We start from the raw sequence: 15,570 nt of genomic DNA, 5'->3' as shown, positions 1-15,570 counted from the left end.
TGACAGTTGCACTGTCTTCCGCAATAAATGCTACTTCATCAAGGCGAACTGTGTTCGAAAGCCAGGTGCGCAAATCAGTTGATTACCAAGAATCATTCTATAAATAATTGTGATTCCCACAGCCCTGATCGAGAGCACTAAAGAAGAGTGTCAGAAATTCTGCCCCCAGATCTGTCCATTGTTGTATCGTCCCACATCAGGAAATTACAAGGGTCAGACTCGAGAGTTCAGCAACGATTGCGTGAAAAATGCTCACATATGTCGCACTGGAGAGAGTAAGTGTGCTTTAGAATAGCGTTAAGTAAATTGTTTTTAACAAATATTTCCATTTCGTTGCAGCTTTTTTGTAAAGCAATTAAAAAGGTTTGAACATGTAAATGACTTGTTTGTTTAAATAAAGCATTTTATCGGCAAAATCTTTGCAAACAGGCCATTGCATAACTTTTATCTTTATCTTTTCATAAATGTACATATGTACATATGTACATATGTACGTACAAACAGTTTATCTACAGTTGAACAAACGAGGCTTTTGTGAACATATCACAAAACATCTTATTGATATTTGATATGTTTCCATATACTTAGCTGTGTGCTTTTCTATATACCAAAAAAAAAGGCAAAAATTGCGAGCACCTGCTCACTTTTTGCACAATACTCTGTTTGATATTTGCCATATTTGGCTCAATTTGTGAATTATAATGATCAATGTGATTATAAGTGATCAGGCAATCGCCGATCTTTTTGCAACATTTTTTCAAACAACCTATTCCCAGAAAAGCTACCCAGGTCATATGTATCCATATAGTTTACCAAGGTCGAATGGCATTTTCTGTCCTTTGTTTAATGAAGGCTCCTTACTTCATGAACTTTAATTAGTTAAGCCGGTATTTTCACCGGGCCCTGACGGAGTTCCCGGATGTGTACTCAGGTACTGTGCCGAGTCTCTGTGCGGACCTGTGCTTAAACTATTCACTCTATCTATCCATTATTCTAGCTTTCCCCCCATCTGGAAGTAATCCTTTATAATTCCTCTCCATAAAAAGGTAGCAAGTCTGACGCTAAAAACTATAGAGGTATATCTAAGTTATCCCCTATTCCTAAAATGTTCGAGAAACTTGTAACTCCGCACTTGCAGCATCTCTGCAAATCACTTATATCTCCAGCACAGCACGGATTTATACGGCGACGATCAACAACCACTAATCTTTTAGAGTTCACCTCCTTTGTAATTAAAGGCTTCCAAGGTAACTTGCAGACGGATATTATTTACACTGACTTCAGTAAGGCATTCGATTCTGTAAACCATTCTCTTCTTGCACAAAAGCTCGACCTTCTAGGGTTTCCGCCCAATCTGTTGAGATGGATTTCTAGCTACCTGTGTTCTAGGTCTCAAAGGGTCCTTTTCAAAAACTCCTTATCTTTACCTGTTATGGTTACTTCTGGAGTACCACAGGGTAGCCATTTAAGCCCCTTACTTTTCACACTTTTTATTAAAGACCTGCCTTCTGTATTAACAAATTCTCGAGTACTTATGTATGCGGATGATGTTAAGCTCTGTATCCAGTATAAGGACATTTCATTTCACTCTCGCTTGCAATCTGATCTCAATAGCTTTCAGTCATGGTGCTGTGCAAATATGTTACAACTTAATGCCTCGAAGTGCAATGTTATGACCTTTTATCGCTCCAGCCCCTTCCTGTCTCCTTACACCCTCTGCGGTAGTTCTCTTGAGAGAATTACATTGGTTGATGTTCTAGGTGTTAAACTAGACCCCAAGTTAAAGTTTTCTGAACACATTTCTACCATGGTAAATAAAGCCATGGGTGTGCTTGGGTTTATAAAGAGGTGGTCAAAGGAATTTGAGGACCCCTATATAACGAAGACTCTCTATATCTCGCTTGTTCGTCCGATTTTAGAATACGGCTCATGTGTATGGTGCCCTCAGTACAACATACATCAGGACCGTATTGAATCAGTACAGAAAAACTTTTTATTATTTGCCCTACGGGGCCTCAACTGGGATGCAACTGTGAGACTGCCATCCTACCGTAGTAGACTTCTTTTAATAAATCTTCCATCCTTAGTTAGTCGTAGAAAAATGCTTGGTGTAATTTGTATGCACAACTTGATCAAGGGGGATGTGGACAGCCCTGACTTGCTGAGCCGCATAAACTTTACGATTCCCATTAGACCCACTAGAAACTTTATTCCTTTGTTCCTTCCACTATGTAGATCGAATTATGCCTCACACGAACCCTTTAGGGTTTTATGCTCGGATTATAATTCCCTCTACCACATTATATCCTCAACTAACTCCCTTCCTCTTCTTAAATCTCTTATACTAGCCTACCTCTCCCGTAGTTAGTTTCATTTTAGTTTTGTCTTGTTTCTGATTTTGGTAATTTTTGCTTGCTTAGCTATAGTAGCTCTAGTCTAGTTATGTTTAGCTCTAATTTTCCTCGAATATTAGCCTAACATCTATCTTTCCTGCATGCTCGCGACCGGTTCGGTTAATCGCGCCGCGCGTCATGCGGCAGCGCCCCTCGGTCGGTTGGGCGGGAGGAGGGCTGCGTTCTGTTGGGTTCCGCGCGTAACAGGCTTTGGCTTGGTGTCGCATGGGCCACTTGATGGTGCAGTCATTGCATATCAACGTCCAGAAGATAATTTTCGCAGATAACATTTAATTGAATATTCATCAGAGAGACAATAAAGGCTTTGTTTTAAGTATTTTGTTAACATTTCATAGGAAATAATATGGGTATATATTTCATTTAGAATGTAAACACGTTGCCTATCAAAGATCTTCGCAATAATTAAAAAAAAAACGATAAATAAATCCCCGAGCTCAGAACTAATAAGCAGTTAGTATCATAAGGTTACTATTATTAACCCGCAAACTGCCAAGCAGTTTATTTTTTTGCATTTAAGCTAAGAACTTAGAATTTATAAAAATTTCTTAAACTATAATAAACTATAATTGGCAATTTTTTTTACGCAACAAATGTTGAAAGTAAATTGCATTATTCTGCATTCTAAAAACTAAAAAATATATAAATTGGTATATTTAATCAATGATAAGGTACAAAGTTTCTTTTCTGGCTGCTGTCCGTCTGGGCCCTTTGCTGGGAGGATCATCAGCTGATACGCATACCCATGCAGCGGCAGGCATCGTTCATGGCCACACGACGACAGCATCGAGCAGGAAAAACCTCGCTCTACGCCAAGTACAATCTGGCCAGCAGGGCCACAGCGATGGTGCAGCGCAGCAGCGGAGCCAGTGAGCCGCTGGACAATCGCCAGAATCTGGAGTATGCTGGTCCCATTAGCATCGGCACACCCCGACAGCCCTTCAATATGCTATTCGACACAGGATCCGCCAATCTGTGGGTGCCCAGTGCAGAGTGTTCGGCGAGGAATGTGGCCTGCCAGCACCACGCCTCTGCCTCGAGCAGCCATGTGGCTGATGGTCGCCGCTTTGCCATTGCCTACAGCACAGGCCACCTGTCTGGCATGCTGGCCCAGGACACGGTCGCTGTTGGCCGTCTGGTGGTGCAGAATCAAACGTTTGGCATGGCCATCCATGAGTCTGGTTCCACCTTTTTGGACACCAACTTTGCGGGCATTGTGGGCTTGGCCTTTCGTTCGCTTGCCGAGCAGCAGGCCACTCCGCTCTTTCAGAATATGTGCGATCAGGGCTTGGTGGAGAAGTGCGTCTTCTCCTTCTACCTGAAGCGAAATGGCAGCGCCCGGCAGGGTGGCGAGCTGCTCTTCGGTGGCATCGATGCCAAGAGGTTCACGGCGCCACTCACCTACGTGCCCCTCACCCATGCCGACTACTGGCAGTTTCAGATGCAGAGCGTGGAAGTCGATGGCAAGACCATCAGCCAGGGGCGTCAGGCAGTGGCGGATACTGGCACCTCGCTGCTGGTGGCACCGCCCCGAGAGTATCTGATCATCAACAGCCTCCTCGGGGGTCTGCCCACGGCCAGTGGCGAGTACTTGCTCCGCTGCTCGGAGATTGATCGCCTGCCGGAGATTGTCTTCGTGATAGGGGGCCAGCGCTTTGGGCTGCTGCCCAGGGACTACGTGATGCAGGTGGCCAACGATGATGGCTCCTCGGTGTGCCTGTCAGCGTTCACATTGATGGACACGGAATTCTGGATTTTGGGCGATGTCTTCATTGGGCGCTATTACACGGCCTTCGATGTGGCCCAGCGGCGGATTGGCTTTGCTCCTGCCGCTTAAATAAAACGTTTTGTGGTTTGTGTTTCTATTTCCTACAAAACCTTGGACCCAAAATGAACCAGAGAGAGAGATAGGCAGAGAGAGTTCCAAAGTTAGTTAATGGGTACAACGAGAAACCAGTTTGCGGCTAAAACAGCTGACAAAGTCACGTTCAGGTTCGACGAGCCCATTGAATATATTAGCCACAAGTTACTCACTGACTTTTGCTCTGGGGTATATTTGCATCATTCAAAGCGAATTATAAATATATTATTTGTCTAAGAATTCCCTAAAACTCGAGACAACACTCGGTCATATATTATATTATTTAATATGAATATTTATTATTACTGAGCATCTCCGTCGTCGAGCACTCTCCATTGCTCTGCTATCAGATGAAATACATGTACATAGAAACCAAACCACACCGAGGAAAATTCCCCCGCACGTGTCGAATATTGACACTAATGAATACATACTTCGATAGCCCTGGTCGGGGCCCCCAGCTAGAGCTATATAAACTCATCAAACGAGCACACACCTGGCAGTAGTTTCTGATCAATATACTAAAAATGAAGTCATTTCTCTCGCTTTGTGTGATTCTCGCTGTGGCGCTGAGCCAAGTCGAAGCCGATTGTACCGGAGCCTGTCCGGACACGGAAGAAGTTGTCTGGGCTCTGGGTCCTAATTGTCAAGTCTTTCGGAATAAGTGCTACTTTGACAAGGCGAATTGCAAGCGCGAGCCACGTAAGCAAATCAGTTCATGTCTTAGATAGGTTCTATAAACATAGACTTCCTACANACCACACCGAGGAAAATTCCCCCGCACGTGTCGAATATTGACACTAATGAATACATACTTCGATAGCCCTGGTCGGGGCCCCCAGCTAGAGCTATATAAACTCATCAAACGAGCACACACCTGGCAGTAGTTTCTGATCAATATACTAAAAATGAAGTCATTTCTCTCGCTTTGTGTGATTCTCGCTGTGGCGCTGAGCCAAGTCGAAGCCGATTGTACCGGAGCCTGTCCGGACACGGAAGAAGTTGTCTGGGCTCTGGGTCCTAATTGTCAAGTCTTTCGGAATAAGTGCTACTTTGACAAGGCGAATTGCAAGCGCGAGCCACGTAAGCAAATCAGTTCATGTCTTAGATAGGTTCTATAAACATAGACTTCCTACAGCGCTGACCATCACCACCAAGGAAAAGTGCCAGACAAATTGCATAGAAAATTGTCCAGCGGTCTATCGGCCCGTTTATGTATTTCAAAATGGAGAGATGCGAACCTTTGGCAATGCTTGCGAAAAGAATGCTCACACATGTCTCACGGGCGAAAGTAAGTTTACTCCAGGAAAATTTCAAGAATGCCCATTAAAATATTTATTATGTATTTATTTACAGCTTTTCTGGAATAACAATAACAAATACCTGAAGAAACTTCACTCGTGTTTGGAAATAAATTTAAAGAGTCTCTAAATATTGTTTTTCATTTTGGGCATAAGTTCTAGACCTTGGTCAACATAAAAGCATGGAAAATTAACACTTTGTTTTATGATTTATCACAATATATATTCCTGGGTATTTCGTAGGCGACCATTCTTCTTTGACGACACCAAAACCCGATCCGCAGAGAACAGTGGCAGTAGAGCAGAAAAAGTCCCCGAATCTGGCACGTCTGTATTGACTTTTAGAAACATTTCTATAGACCTAGCTAGAGCGTCAGTATATAAGCTCATCATCCGTTTGGGCTGGCGTTAGTTCTTCCGCACATTCAGCTGTCAGCAGCTCGCAAGATGAAATCCTACTTTTTGGTCCCTCTTTTCCTGGTGCTGGCTCTAGGCCAAGTGAGCGCCAATTGTACCGGCGACTGTCCGGACGAGGAGGAGGTTGTCTGGGCTCTGAGCCCGAGTGGTGACAGTTGCACTGTCTTCCGCAATAAATGCTACTTCATCAAGGCGAACTGTGTTCGAAAGCCAGGTGCGCAAATCAGTTGATTACCAAGAATCATTCTATAAATAATTGTGATTCCCACAGCCCTGATCGAGAGCACTAAAGAAGAGTGTCAGAAATTCTGCCCCCAGATCTGTCCATTGTTGTATCGTCCCACATCAGGAAATTACAAGGGTCAGACTCGAGAGTTCAGCAACGATTGCGTGAAAAATGCTCACATATGTCGCACTGGAGAGAGTAAGTGTGCTTTAGAATAGCGTTAAGTAAATTGTTTTTAACAAATATTTCCATTTCGTTGCAGCTTTTTTGTAAAGCAATTAAAAAGGTTTGAACATGTAAATGACTTGTTTGTTTAAATAAAGCATTTTATCGGCAAAATCTTTGCAAACAGGCCATTGCATAACTTTTATCTTTATCTTTTCATAAATGTACATATGTACATATGTACGTACAAACAGTTTATCTACAGTTGAACAAACGAGGCTTTTGTGAACATATCACAAAACATCTTATTGATATTTGATATGTTTCCATATACTTAGCTGTGTGCTTTTCTATATACCAAAAAAAAAAGGCAAAAATTGCGAGCACCTGCTCACTTTTTGCACAATACTCTGTTTGATATTTGCCATATTTGGCTCAATTTGTGAATTATAATTTTCGCAGATAACATTTAATTGAATATTCATCAGAGAGACAATAAAGGCTTTGTTTTAAGTATTTTGTTAACATTTCATAGGAAATAATATGGGTATATATTTCATTTAGAATGTAAACACGTTGCCTATCAAAGATCTTCGCAATAATTAAAAAAAAAACGATAAATAAATCCCCGAGCTCAGAACTAATAAGCAGTTAGAATCATCAGGTTACTATTATTAACCCGCACACTGCCAAGCAGTTTATTTTTTTGCATTTAAGCTAAGAACTTAGAATTTATAAAAATTTCTTAAACTATAAACTATAAAGAATCAGGCAATTAATTGGGAATTTTTTTTACGCAACAAATGTTGAAAGTAAATTGCATTATTCTGCATTCTAAAAATTAAAAAAAATATAAATTGGTATATTTGATCAATGATAAGGTAAAAGGTTATGTCTAAATCACGAAAATTTAATGATTTTTAACTATTAATAATATGGAATTATTGCCACCTGATTTCCCTTTCTTTCTCATTTATTTCATTAAGTCAAAGAGCCAATGCATTGGGTCACTAAAGCCCTAGTCAACCAATAGACGGTTAAGCTAGCAAATCATGGGCTAAAATTGTATAAATATTGACGGCAGCTGAATACACTGATCAGTCACTGGACATGCAAACATCAAAAGAGATGCACGGAACCATAATGCTGATATTGGCGCTGGGCAGCCTGCTCTCCCTTATGGGATTCATTCGGGCAGAGGAGGCGCCACTTTTCGACTGCAGTGTGAAGTTCAAGTGCTCGGCGGAAAAGGACTTTGTGTGGGCCACAGCCGACGAGCGCTGCTTTGTCTTTCACAATAAATGTCTGATGAGGGTGGAGCAGTGTGCTCGTACTGTCAGTGGAAAAACGGAGCTGATCGAAACGGATAGGGAAACCTGCAAGCCGAACTGCAACAAAATCTGCCTGGACTTGTACGATCCGGTGTGTGCGCAGATCTTCCAGGAGGAGTACATCACATTTAGCAACGAGTGTGAGATGCGCAACTCACTTTGCGAGAATGAGAGACGTGAGTAGACAAATTACTAGAATTATTATGTTCTTTTAATAACAAACATTATTCCAACTAGCTTACTCTTACTATGCCACGGGGGAATGTGTCGAGAGTCCAGTGGGATAGTTAATCACAATAATAATGTGTATATGTGTTGTAGGCAAATTAAAGCATTCTGACTACAGAATACCGGTTTTAAGTCGCTGGCTTTTAGCACGTGTTACCGAGTTCAGCTAACTCAGTGTGACCTGCTGGATAGGGCAGAGGACAAAGCTCTTGGAGCTCGAGAAGGAACAACTGGATCAATGGGGCAACTCCGGCTGAATCATTCTCTTTTTTTTGCTTATGATTTATGTGTTCCGTTCATTTGGGTATTTTTTAGATTTTTAGCTTGGGTTAAGATGCTTTGCAGTGCTTATCTTTTAATTAATTCTGAAAATGTTTTGGTAATTGTCACTAAGTTTTGACTTCGCACGGGGAAGAGCTGTGGCTATAAAAGTGGCAACTGCCAACGAAAACAGCATCATTTGAATTTTAAGCAACAATTGGGGATCTTCAAGAACCAAATAAAATCTTTAAAAGCGAACTGCAACAAAATGGCTAGTTTAATTGTACTTCTGAGTTCCCTGTGTGTACTGGCGCAAGGATCGCATCTGTCGCATGTCGGTCACGGATCCTATCCCGATGTTCATGGACTTGGAACTGTTTCGGTGGGACGTGAATATCTTCCGGTGGAACACGGATCTATCCCAGTTGAACATGGATCTTCCCATCACTATGGTGTTGCAACTCCACATGGACACCATCTGCCTCTTGCAGGCCAGGAATATTCCCAGCAACACGGTCATTTAGCTGCACATGGCACAGTACCGGCTTCTATTGGCGCTTCTCATCATGTGCTGGGATCAGAATCATATCATCAGGTGGCTTCTCATCATCATCAACATCATGGGGGACTGGCTTCAATTGTGGCTGGAACTGGACATGGCCATGTGCATCGTAATCGTAATTGCCATGCCATCCACTGCCCCAATTCGATCAGTCACACCTATGCCTCCGATGGACATTACTGCTACAAACTGAACAACTCCTGCGACCTCTCCATTGCCAACTGCAAGCGTCGCAACGAACTGAAATCACGTAAGACGTAAACTATATTTATAATCCCTGTTGTATATCCAATGAATTTCTTTCTTTGCAGTCCTTAGGCCCATTACTCATGGTGAATGTCATCATCTGCCAAGAAGTCAAATCCCATACTAAGCCACTCCTTTGCCCGATGAACAATCCTCTGACCAAACTAGTTTTTTGAGGAAGCTGCTTGATATTTTCTGTTACTCTATTTGTTAAAAATAAATGCAATTTTTAAAGAACTTTTAAGTCTAATTTTAAGCACCGAAGTGCTGAGTTACCTTCCATTTAGGTTTTTCTTTCCAAATTAACCGATTAATCGTGATGATTGAAGCTCTGTCTGAAAATTGAACACAGATCTAATGTAATAAGTTCACTTTTACCAATTTGTTGTACATTTGAACTTGCTTTTATATTTATTTGTAATTTGAATGCAGCTACGTTGGTCTTATCTGTTAATAACAATTTGGTGTGACATATTTAAATAAAATTGTGTGTAGCATTTTAATCAAACTCGTTTATATTTATTTTTGTTGTGACCGTTAAGGCACAGTTAAGCGCAGTTACCTTAAGCTTTATTTAATGTGCTATAAAATATTATAATAATGAGCCTGATAACATTTTTTGTACAGCAGAAAATATTTAAAATTCTTTTCGAACCACCAGCTACTATTTTTCGTAAGAAGATTACGGCTTCAGGAAGCGATACTTTGAAATTATTAAAAGCTATATACACTCAGCTCTGCAATTTGTCTATCTAATGGTAATTCTTAGATAAGAAACAAACCAATTAATAATATTTTTGAACTATCTGATACGGGTATCCATTGTATGGCGGCTGCTCATAAAATATGTTTTGATTTGACATTCTGATTTTTAAATCTACTATTTAGCTGTGAGTGAATACCGTGCTAAAATTTTCTGAGGCTGTTGGCAGGTATCAAGATGTTGACGATCAAAGAATGACAAGTTTCAAAAATTAAGATTGCCATTTTTAGAGAGTTAAAAGTGCAAAGAACTTCTGAGTGTGAAAAACTGGATCAATATGAAATCTCAAGTGCATTTGCATGTAACTACATTACACAGCAATTATATTATACTTCCAGACTTGTAATTTTAAAATCTTTTTACCTTTAATTATAACAAAAATAAATTAAATTTTAAGTTTAGGCTCTGGAATTAAGCATAAAAGCTCTCCACTTTGGCGGAGGGAGCATCAGTTGTCTCTTGAGCATCCCATAGCCCTTTTATAACTCAATCAGTTTCTCAATTTCAATATGGCATTCCTTATTATGAGTATGCTCAGTATCCTGGTTGTCTTGGCCCAAGGATCGCAACTTCCTACTGTTGGACATGTATCAATCGTTGGATCTCCTCATACTTCAGGCTTCGTTTCATCTGGCTCTGGTGGTATCCCTGCTGCTTCTCAAGGCCGCTTTCAGCCTGTCAGTGGATCGTCTGTACCCCAGCCTCATCGTCCTGTGACTGGCCATGGATCAGTTGTTTTAGTTCCTGCTGGTGCAACTCGTCATGTGTCTGGATCTCGCCATCAAAGTGCTCTTCCCGTTGCTGCTCCACGCACACAGGCATCTGGAACATACCAAAGGATTGCTGCAGCTCCTGCCATCAGTTATCGCCCTCGTCAGACTCTGGGCTCAGTTTTACCTGTTCATCAGCCTCAGGGTGCATATGGAAATGTTCATCAGAATCGCAATCACCAACAGAAACCCTACTAAGACTACCTTCCACCCATTGAACCGAATTGCTGGCCAAACTTATTAAATTTATCTATATTTATTCTTACTAATGTACAAAATATTCGTTTAATAAACTAATTGCAACTGAAACCCAATTTCAATAGAAAGTTTTAAAGATTTGAAAGATGTTTGCGGAAGATCTAAATGTGAAAGTGGTTCCCAAGTGTATAATTGGAAAGGTATTTTAGAATATTTTTCTTAAAGCGAACACCTTGTCGAAATGTTTTTACCTTGGAATTTTATTGCTGGAAACTTTGGTGATGTTGTGTCAATTATTTGTTTTATTTATTAATTAAAGACCCGGAAATATTGTTAGTACATAAAAAAATGCGTATTCAGTCCATTAGAGAAATCCTTTGTCAGAAGTCGATGGTTTTTAATTTGATCCTAAAAAAAATATAATTCCATGAGCGTTTAGACTTAACATTTTTTGATATAATGTAAATAATTTCGTTCATTTAAGTTAAATTATCGTAGCGTAAAATTCTATTTAAGACAAATAAATACATATGTTCATATGTACTTAGACGAAACACTTAATTTTATAGCTTTTTTATGCTCCACCAGCAGGAAAGGGGAGCACAGATGGTTACTATATTGTTGTCTAGGCTGTGGCTGGGAATTCACAAGTTTGGTGGTTTCTTGTGGAAAAGTTGTACATTACATTTCATTGACCTGTTTTTAACTGAATAACAATCTGTGTCTGCCTTATCAAAGCTGGTAGAATGAATCAGTTCGTTAACGTTTGAACTCTGCGACTTGGTGTCATATAAATATTTTCGAGTTTAAGACACTCAGATTGTCATGCTGGAGAGTTGAAAGTGCAACTTGAGTGTAAAATACTGGATTGATGGGAAAATTCCACTTACAGTTCATTCACATTCCAGAGATTATCTTGTAAATAATTAGCTTGCTGTTTTTAATTTCTGTTTTTTTAGTTTCTGGAGTAAAGTATAAAACTGCCCACCTTCGGCAGAGTTAGCATCAGTTGTGTCTTCAACATCCTATCCTTCAATACATCTCAAAAGTATCCTTAATAAATATGGCTTTCCGAATTGTTGCTGTGCTCTGTGTCCTGGCCGTCTTTGCCCAGGCGTCGCAACTTTCTTCTGCTGGACAAGGAGCAACCGTGGGATCTCGTACCTTAGGCGTCGTTCCATCAGGGCCTGGTCCTGTCTCTGCCGGTTCTCCAGGACGCTATCGCCCTGTCATTGGATCGGCTGTAGCTCAGCCTAAGCGTCCTGTGGCAGCCCCGGGATCAGTTGTCTCCGCTCCTGCTGGCGCCACTCGTCGTGTGTCTGGATCTCGCCATCAAAGCGCTCTTCCTGTGGCTGCTTCTCGCCCACAGGCTACTGGATCTTACCCACGGGCTGCTGCTGCTCCAGCCATCGGTTCTCGCCCTCGCCAGACTGTGGGCCCAGTTTCACCCATTCGTCAGCCTCAGGTTGCATATGGAAATCAGAAACCAAAACCCTACTAACCCGACTGCCGGCAACCCATTGAAACAAACTATCAAGCGAACTATGTCTAAGCTTCTTAAATATTAATTGCAAATAAAATAAAATCGTATTTACATGAGATCCACTTTATCAGAAAGCTACAAAGTAGGCAATACCTTTAGGTTAACAAAAACCATCAAAACCATCGCTACTTATACAAGTAATTAAAAGTGCCACAAGAAGTCAGCAGCTTATGTGTGCTGATAGGTAATTGGTAAGACACATTTTGAAAGTTAATTAAAGCAAGTCAAAATAACGAGCCACGGCAGTGTAGATAGCATGTCAATAAATTTAACTTGCATGCATTACATGTCTTGCCAGAGATTAACCGCTCCACACTTTTTTGGCCAGGCTCTGTATAATATTTTGGCAATGTATAATACATGAAGTGCTGGCCAGCGCAGAAGCCTCTTTTCATACAATTATGGCATATCTATCATTACAAGCTGCTATTGGCTTAATTGGCATATAGAAGACTTCATTAAGGCTTCCATTTGCCATTTCCAGAAAACAAGATACACTCATTATTTGGGTGGAAGGGAAATTGAACATTTCCACATACTTACTCGTAGGCTCGAAGTAATAAGAAATGAATGCGATATGGAGTCCACGGTAACCTTGCCATATACGGCTCAGGGTCAGTTTATTATCCGAAACAATGAAAGCAAATTAGGCTTACGATTGTCTAAGAAATTGCAAATCTAATTGTTTTGATAGGCGAGCAATAACCAAAACCAAAATCTGAATCAAAAATGATATGTCATGCTGGCCAGAGTTTGAGTAAATTACGTAAATTGGCCAGGGATTGCCAATTTGAAAGTTCCCCCTTTCTTATGTATAAATTCCAAACAAGCTGCAGACTGATCTTAGGTTACTGGGGCACTAGTTAGCTTTTTATCTAATCATATATGAAGCATGTTGTTGACTCTCTTATGCAGACCTGAAACCAAGGAACAATCTCTGGAAGCCATCTTAATCTGAAGTGAATTACTTTCAGCCAGTCAACACTTACCTCGAACAGTTAATTGGGAGCCTACTCGAGGTACAATTGCACTCGTGACTCATACGCAATGTTGTCGCCAGCTGTGAGATCAGAGTGTGAACAATTTTTTGATTATTTATTTGTATTTTGTATTTGTTGGGCTGACATGCAAGCTTTAGGGGTTTCGGGTTTCCAGTTTCTTGTTTTAATTTTAATTACAATTTTCGTATACAATTAGCTAACAAATCAATAAAAAATAAGACAAAAACCAAGCGACAGAAATAAAACAAATAAGAAAAACATTGAGCGAGTGCGAGTTTATCAGCAATTGCTCAATCGCTTCGATCAAATAACAAATAAGTTTGTGCCGAATATTGACATTTCGTAAGCATTTGAAAAGTGAACGCAGCAGCAGCAGCCGCGGCAGCAAGACCAACCGAAACACACACACAAAAAGAGAAGAAAAAAAACCTAAATGCAGTGCGTTGGTAAAAATCTTGAACATGTTAAGAATGCTGGCAAGGTTGTCTGCCGGAGCAGCAGCTGCTGCTATGGCACTGCTGGAGCTGCTGGCGTGGGTCTTAGTCTCGATCCTCAAACGCCGTCTCAATCCAAGAGTCTAACTTAATTAAATTGGGTTTTATGTGCCGGACTGGATCGGCCGTTTGGGGCCTGCTGGTGCGCTTGGCCCAGACGACCGTGGCGAGGTGAGGCTAATCAAATGGCCAAATTGTAGGCGCGTTACCATTCAATCCGTTGGTCGACGAGTAATGAGTTTTTATTTTGTCGGCTACACGACTCCATGCAGGCTGTATTATGATGTACATGGACAGGGTCCGTCTAACGATAAATATCAATTAAGGCTCCATCAAATGGCTCAATGGCAGCGAGAAAAATTGAAAACTAATACCTCAGACATGCTAATGTTTTGCTCTACATTGGGGCTATGCGTAAACAAAAATGTCACACGCCATTAAAAATTAATAGCATGTTTAAAAAAACAAAACTGAAGAAACAGCAAATCAGGCGCTGTAAAGAGAGAAGTGGAGAAAAAAGGAGCCAAACTCGATGCAGTCAAACCGGGTCGATAATACAAAATTTTCGGTGCTTAATGCTTAGACAACAGCGACGGCCGCAAACAAAAATTGAGTTAAATAAAAGAACAAAAAAAAGCGTGGCACAAACAACTTTTCAAAAAAATGCGTGGTTCATATGTACATTGTTAATACGGTTGCTGTTGTTGTTGTTCTTGTTGTTGCTGTTGCCTATGCTGCTGCTGGCTCAAAAATGTTGTTGCACAATATTCGTGCGTTCATGCAAAGCAATTGTCAAATGCGACAAAGCCCAAAGCCAAAGGCCACAAAATCGATATAGATTCAGCTACGGAGAATGAGCTCCTTCCACCACAAGAAAACTCATTTTGCGGTGCTTGGGCAAAATTAATTTCAACTGCTTCGCATTTTGTCGTTTTCTGACCGCACTATTTGTTATATTTATTATTGTTGCTCTCACTCCTAATTTTTGAGTTATGCTGAAGGCTTTCCTGATTTGTCTGTGCGGCTTGACAAATTAAATTAATTGGCTCCAACTGATACGTATGCCCTAGCTCGGACTGGGACGAGGCTCTAAGTGATTGGTCTGCCGGAGGTGCAGCTTGTTTTGGCAAATTTAAAGAAATATACGAAAAATACCAAGCCACAGACTGAGATTTCCTTTATACATGGTCATGGAAGATTGTGGATAATGTTTGGATTTGGTGGTTGTTCTTGCTATGCTTGGTTGTCACTATTAATTGGGTATATTCCTGTGATGAGCGTTTTATGATTGGTTGTGCTATGACAGATGTTTTTTCTTTCATTAAAATCAAGTTGAAACGAATCCTTAGATTAGAGCGGAAGAAACTCCTTCAGCATTTACACCGAAATATTTGTAAATAATAAATACATTTTATTATCGAACTCCTGTGGAACGAGTTTACGCGTAGCGATTTATATTCACAGCTAAGTCTTAAATCATAATTGTATTTTTAGTGCAGTGATTAATGGTGAATATTTATCACCGTAAAATCGTTTGGTTTATGATACTCTTGCCGATAATGGTTTAGTTTGGGTTTCTACCAAATAGCGGAATATTAAATCAAAAGACTTGGGAAGCGAACTAGCAAACTTTGCACTAAAAAACGCTCAAAAGCGCAGCCTAAAACACACCACAAAACGAACCCAACTCGACTCAAACTCAACTTTCACTCAAGCACGACGATGAAGGCAAGCTCAAGCTTCGTCGTTTGCTCTCGTCTTTGGGCGTCTGATCGTTAAGTTTGCTGCTTCG

The 15,570-nt window shown here is 40.7% G+C and overlaps 7 protein-coding genes across 8 annotated transcripts in view; all 7 read left to right on the top strand.

Moving 5' to 3' along the window:
* Nucleotides 1-420, top strand: part of LOC117583169 (cathepsin E-A-like) — a 3,411-nt gene extending 2,991 nt beyond the window's left edge. Inside the window, exons 2-4 of the mRNA XM_034271365.1 lie at nt 7-65; nt 123-275; nt 340-420. Coding sequence (XP_034127256.1) covers nt 7-65; nt 123-275; nt 340-350 — 223 coding nt within the window. The 3' untranslated portion in view covers nt 351-420. The remainder of the gene's footprint in view (nt 1-6; nt 66-122; nt 276-339) is intronic.
* Nucleotides 421-3,004: 2,584 nt separating this feature from the next.
* Nucleotides 3,005-4,627, top strand: LOC117583165 (lysosomal aspartic protease-like). The gene is made up of 2 exons (XM_034271360.1): nt 3,005-3,013; nt 3,091-4,627. The coding sequence occupies exons 1-2, from the start codon at nt 3,005-3,007 to the stop codon at nt 4,246-4,248; spliced, it is 1,167 nt and encodes a 388-aa protein (XP_034127251.1). The 3' UTR covers nt 4,249-4,627.
* Nucleotides 4,628-4,761: 134 nt separating this feature from the next.
* Nucleotides 4,762-5,767, top strand: LOC117583473 (follistatin-like). 2 transcript variants are annotated; one of them, XM_034271781.1, is made up of 3 exons: nt 4,762-4,974; nt 5,411-5,563; nt 5,629-5,767. In XM_034271781.1, exons 1-3 carry the CDS (start codon nt 4,800-4,802, stop codon nt 5,640-5,642), a joined length of 342 nt encoding a protein of 113 aa, XP_034127672.1. In that variant the 5' UTR covers nt 4,762-4,799; the 3' UTR covers nt 5,643-5,767. The 2 variants fall into 2 exon arrangements, with proteins under 2 accessions (XP_034127672.1, XP_034127671.1); XM_034271780.1 differs by lacking the exon at nt 4,762-4,974 and adding an exon at nt 5,145-5,355 and having other exon boundaries at nt 5,629-5,704.
* A 205-nt stretch (nt 5,768-5,972) lies between these two features.
* LOC117583471 lies at nt 5,973-6,552 on the top strand. Its single transcript, XM_034271779.1, has 3 exons — nt 5,973-6,204; nt 6,262-6,414; nt 6,479-6,552. Exons 1-3 carry the CDS (start codon nt 6,021-6,023, stop codon nt 6,487-6,489), a joined length of 348 nt encoding a protein of 115 aa, XP_034127670.1. The 5' UTR covers nt 5,973-6,020; the 3' UTR covers nt 6,490-6,552.
* Nucleotides 6,553-7,474: 922 nt separating this feature from the next.
* LOC117582922 lies at nt 7,475-8,060 on the top strand. The gene is made up of 2 exons (XM_034271019.1): nt 7,475-7,888; nt 7,950-8,060. The coding sequence occupies exons 1-2, from the start codon at nt 7,492-7,494 to the stop codon at nt 7,997-7,999; spliced, it is 447 nt and encodes a 148-aa protein (XP_034126910.1). The 5' UTR covers nt 7,475-7,491; the 3' UTR covers nt 8,000-8,060.
* Nucleotides 8,061-8,149: 89 nt separating this feature from the next.
* LOC117582921 (histidine-rich glycoprotein) lies at nt 8,150-9,246 on the top strand. The gene is made up of 2 exons (XM_034271018.1): nt 8,150-9,013; nt 9,075-9,246. The coding sequence occupies exons 1-2, from the start codon at nt 8,470-8,472 to the stop codon at nt 9,134-9,136; spliced, it is 606 nt and encodes a 201-aa protein (XP_034126909.1). The 5' UTR covers nt 8,150-8,469; the 3' UTR covers nt 9,137-9,246.
* Nucleotides 9,247-10,215: 969 nt separating this feature from the next.
* Nucleotides 10,216-10,856, top strand: LOC117583286. Its single transcript, XM_034271522.1, has one exon. The coding sequence runs from the start codon at nt 10,282-10,284 to the stop codon at nt 10,738-10,740; it is 459 nt and encodes a 152-aa protein (XP_034127413.1). The 5' UTR covers nt 10,216-10,281; the 3' UTR covers nt 10,741-10,856.
* The last annotated feature ends 4,714 nt before the right edge of the window (nt 10,857-15,570 follow it).

The sequence above is a fragment of the Drosophila guanche genome, unplaced genomic scaffold, assembly GCF_900245975.1.
Source record: "Drosophila guanche unplaced genomic scaffold, DGUA_6, whole genome shotgun sequence".
In the NCBI taxonomy this organism is placed as follows: Eukaryota; Metazoa; Arthropoda; class Insecta; order Diptera; family Drosophilidae; genus Drosophila; species Drosophila guanche.
The sequence above is the reverse complement of the archived record's forward strand: the minus strand, read 5'-3'. Positions and strand labels throughout refer to the sequence as shown.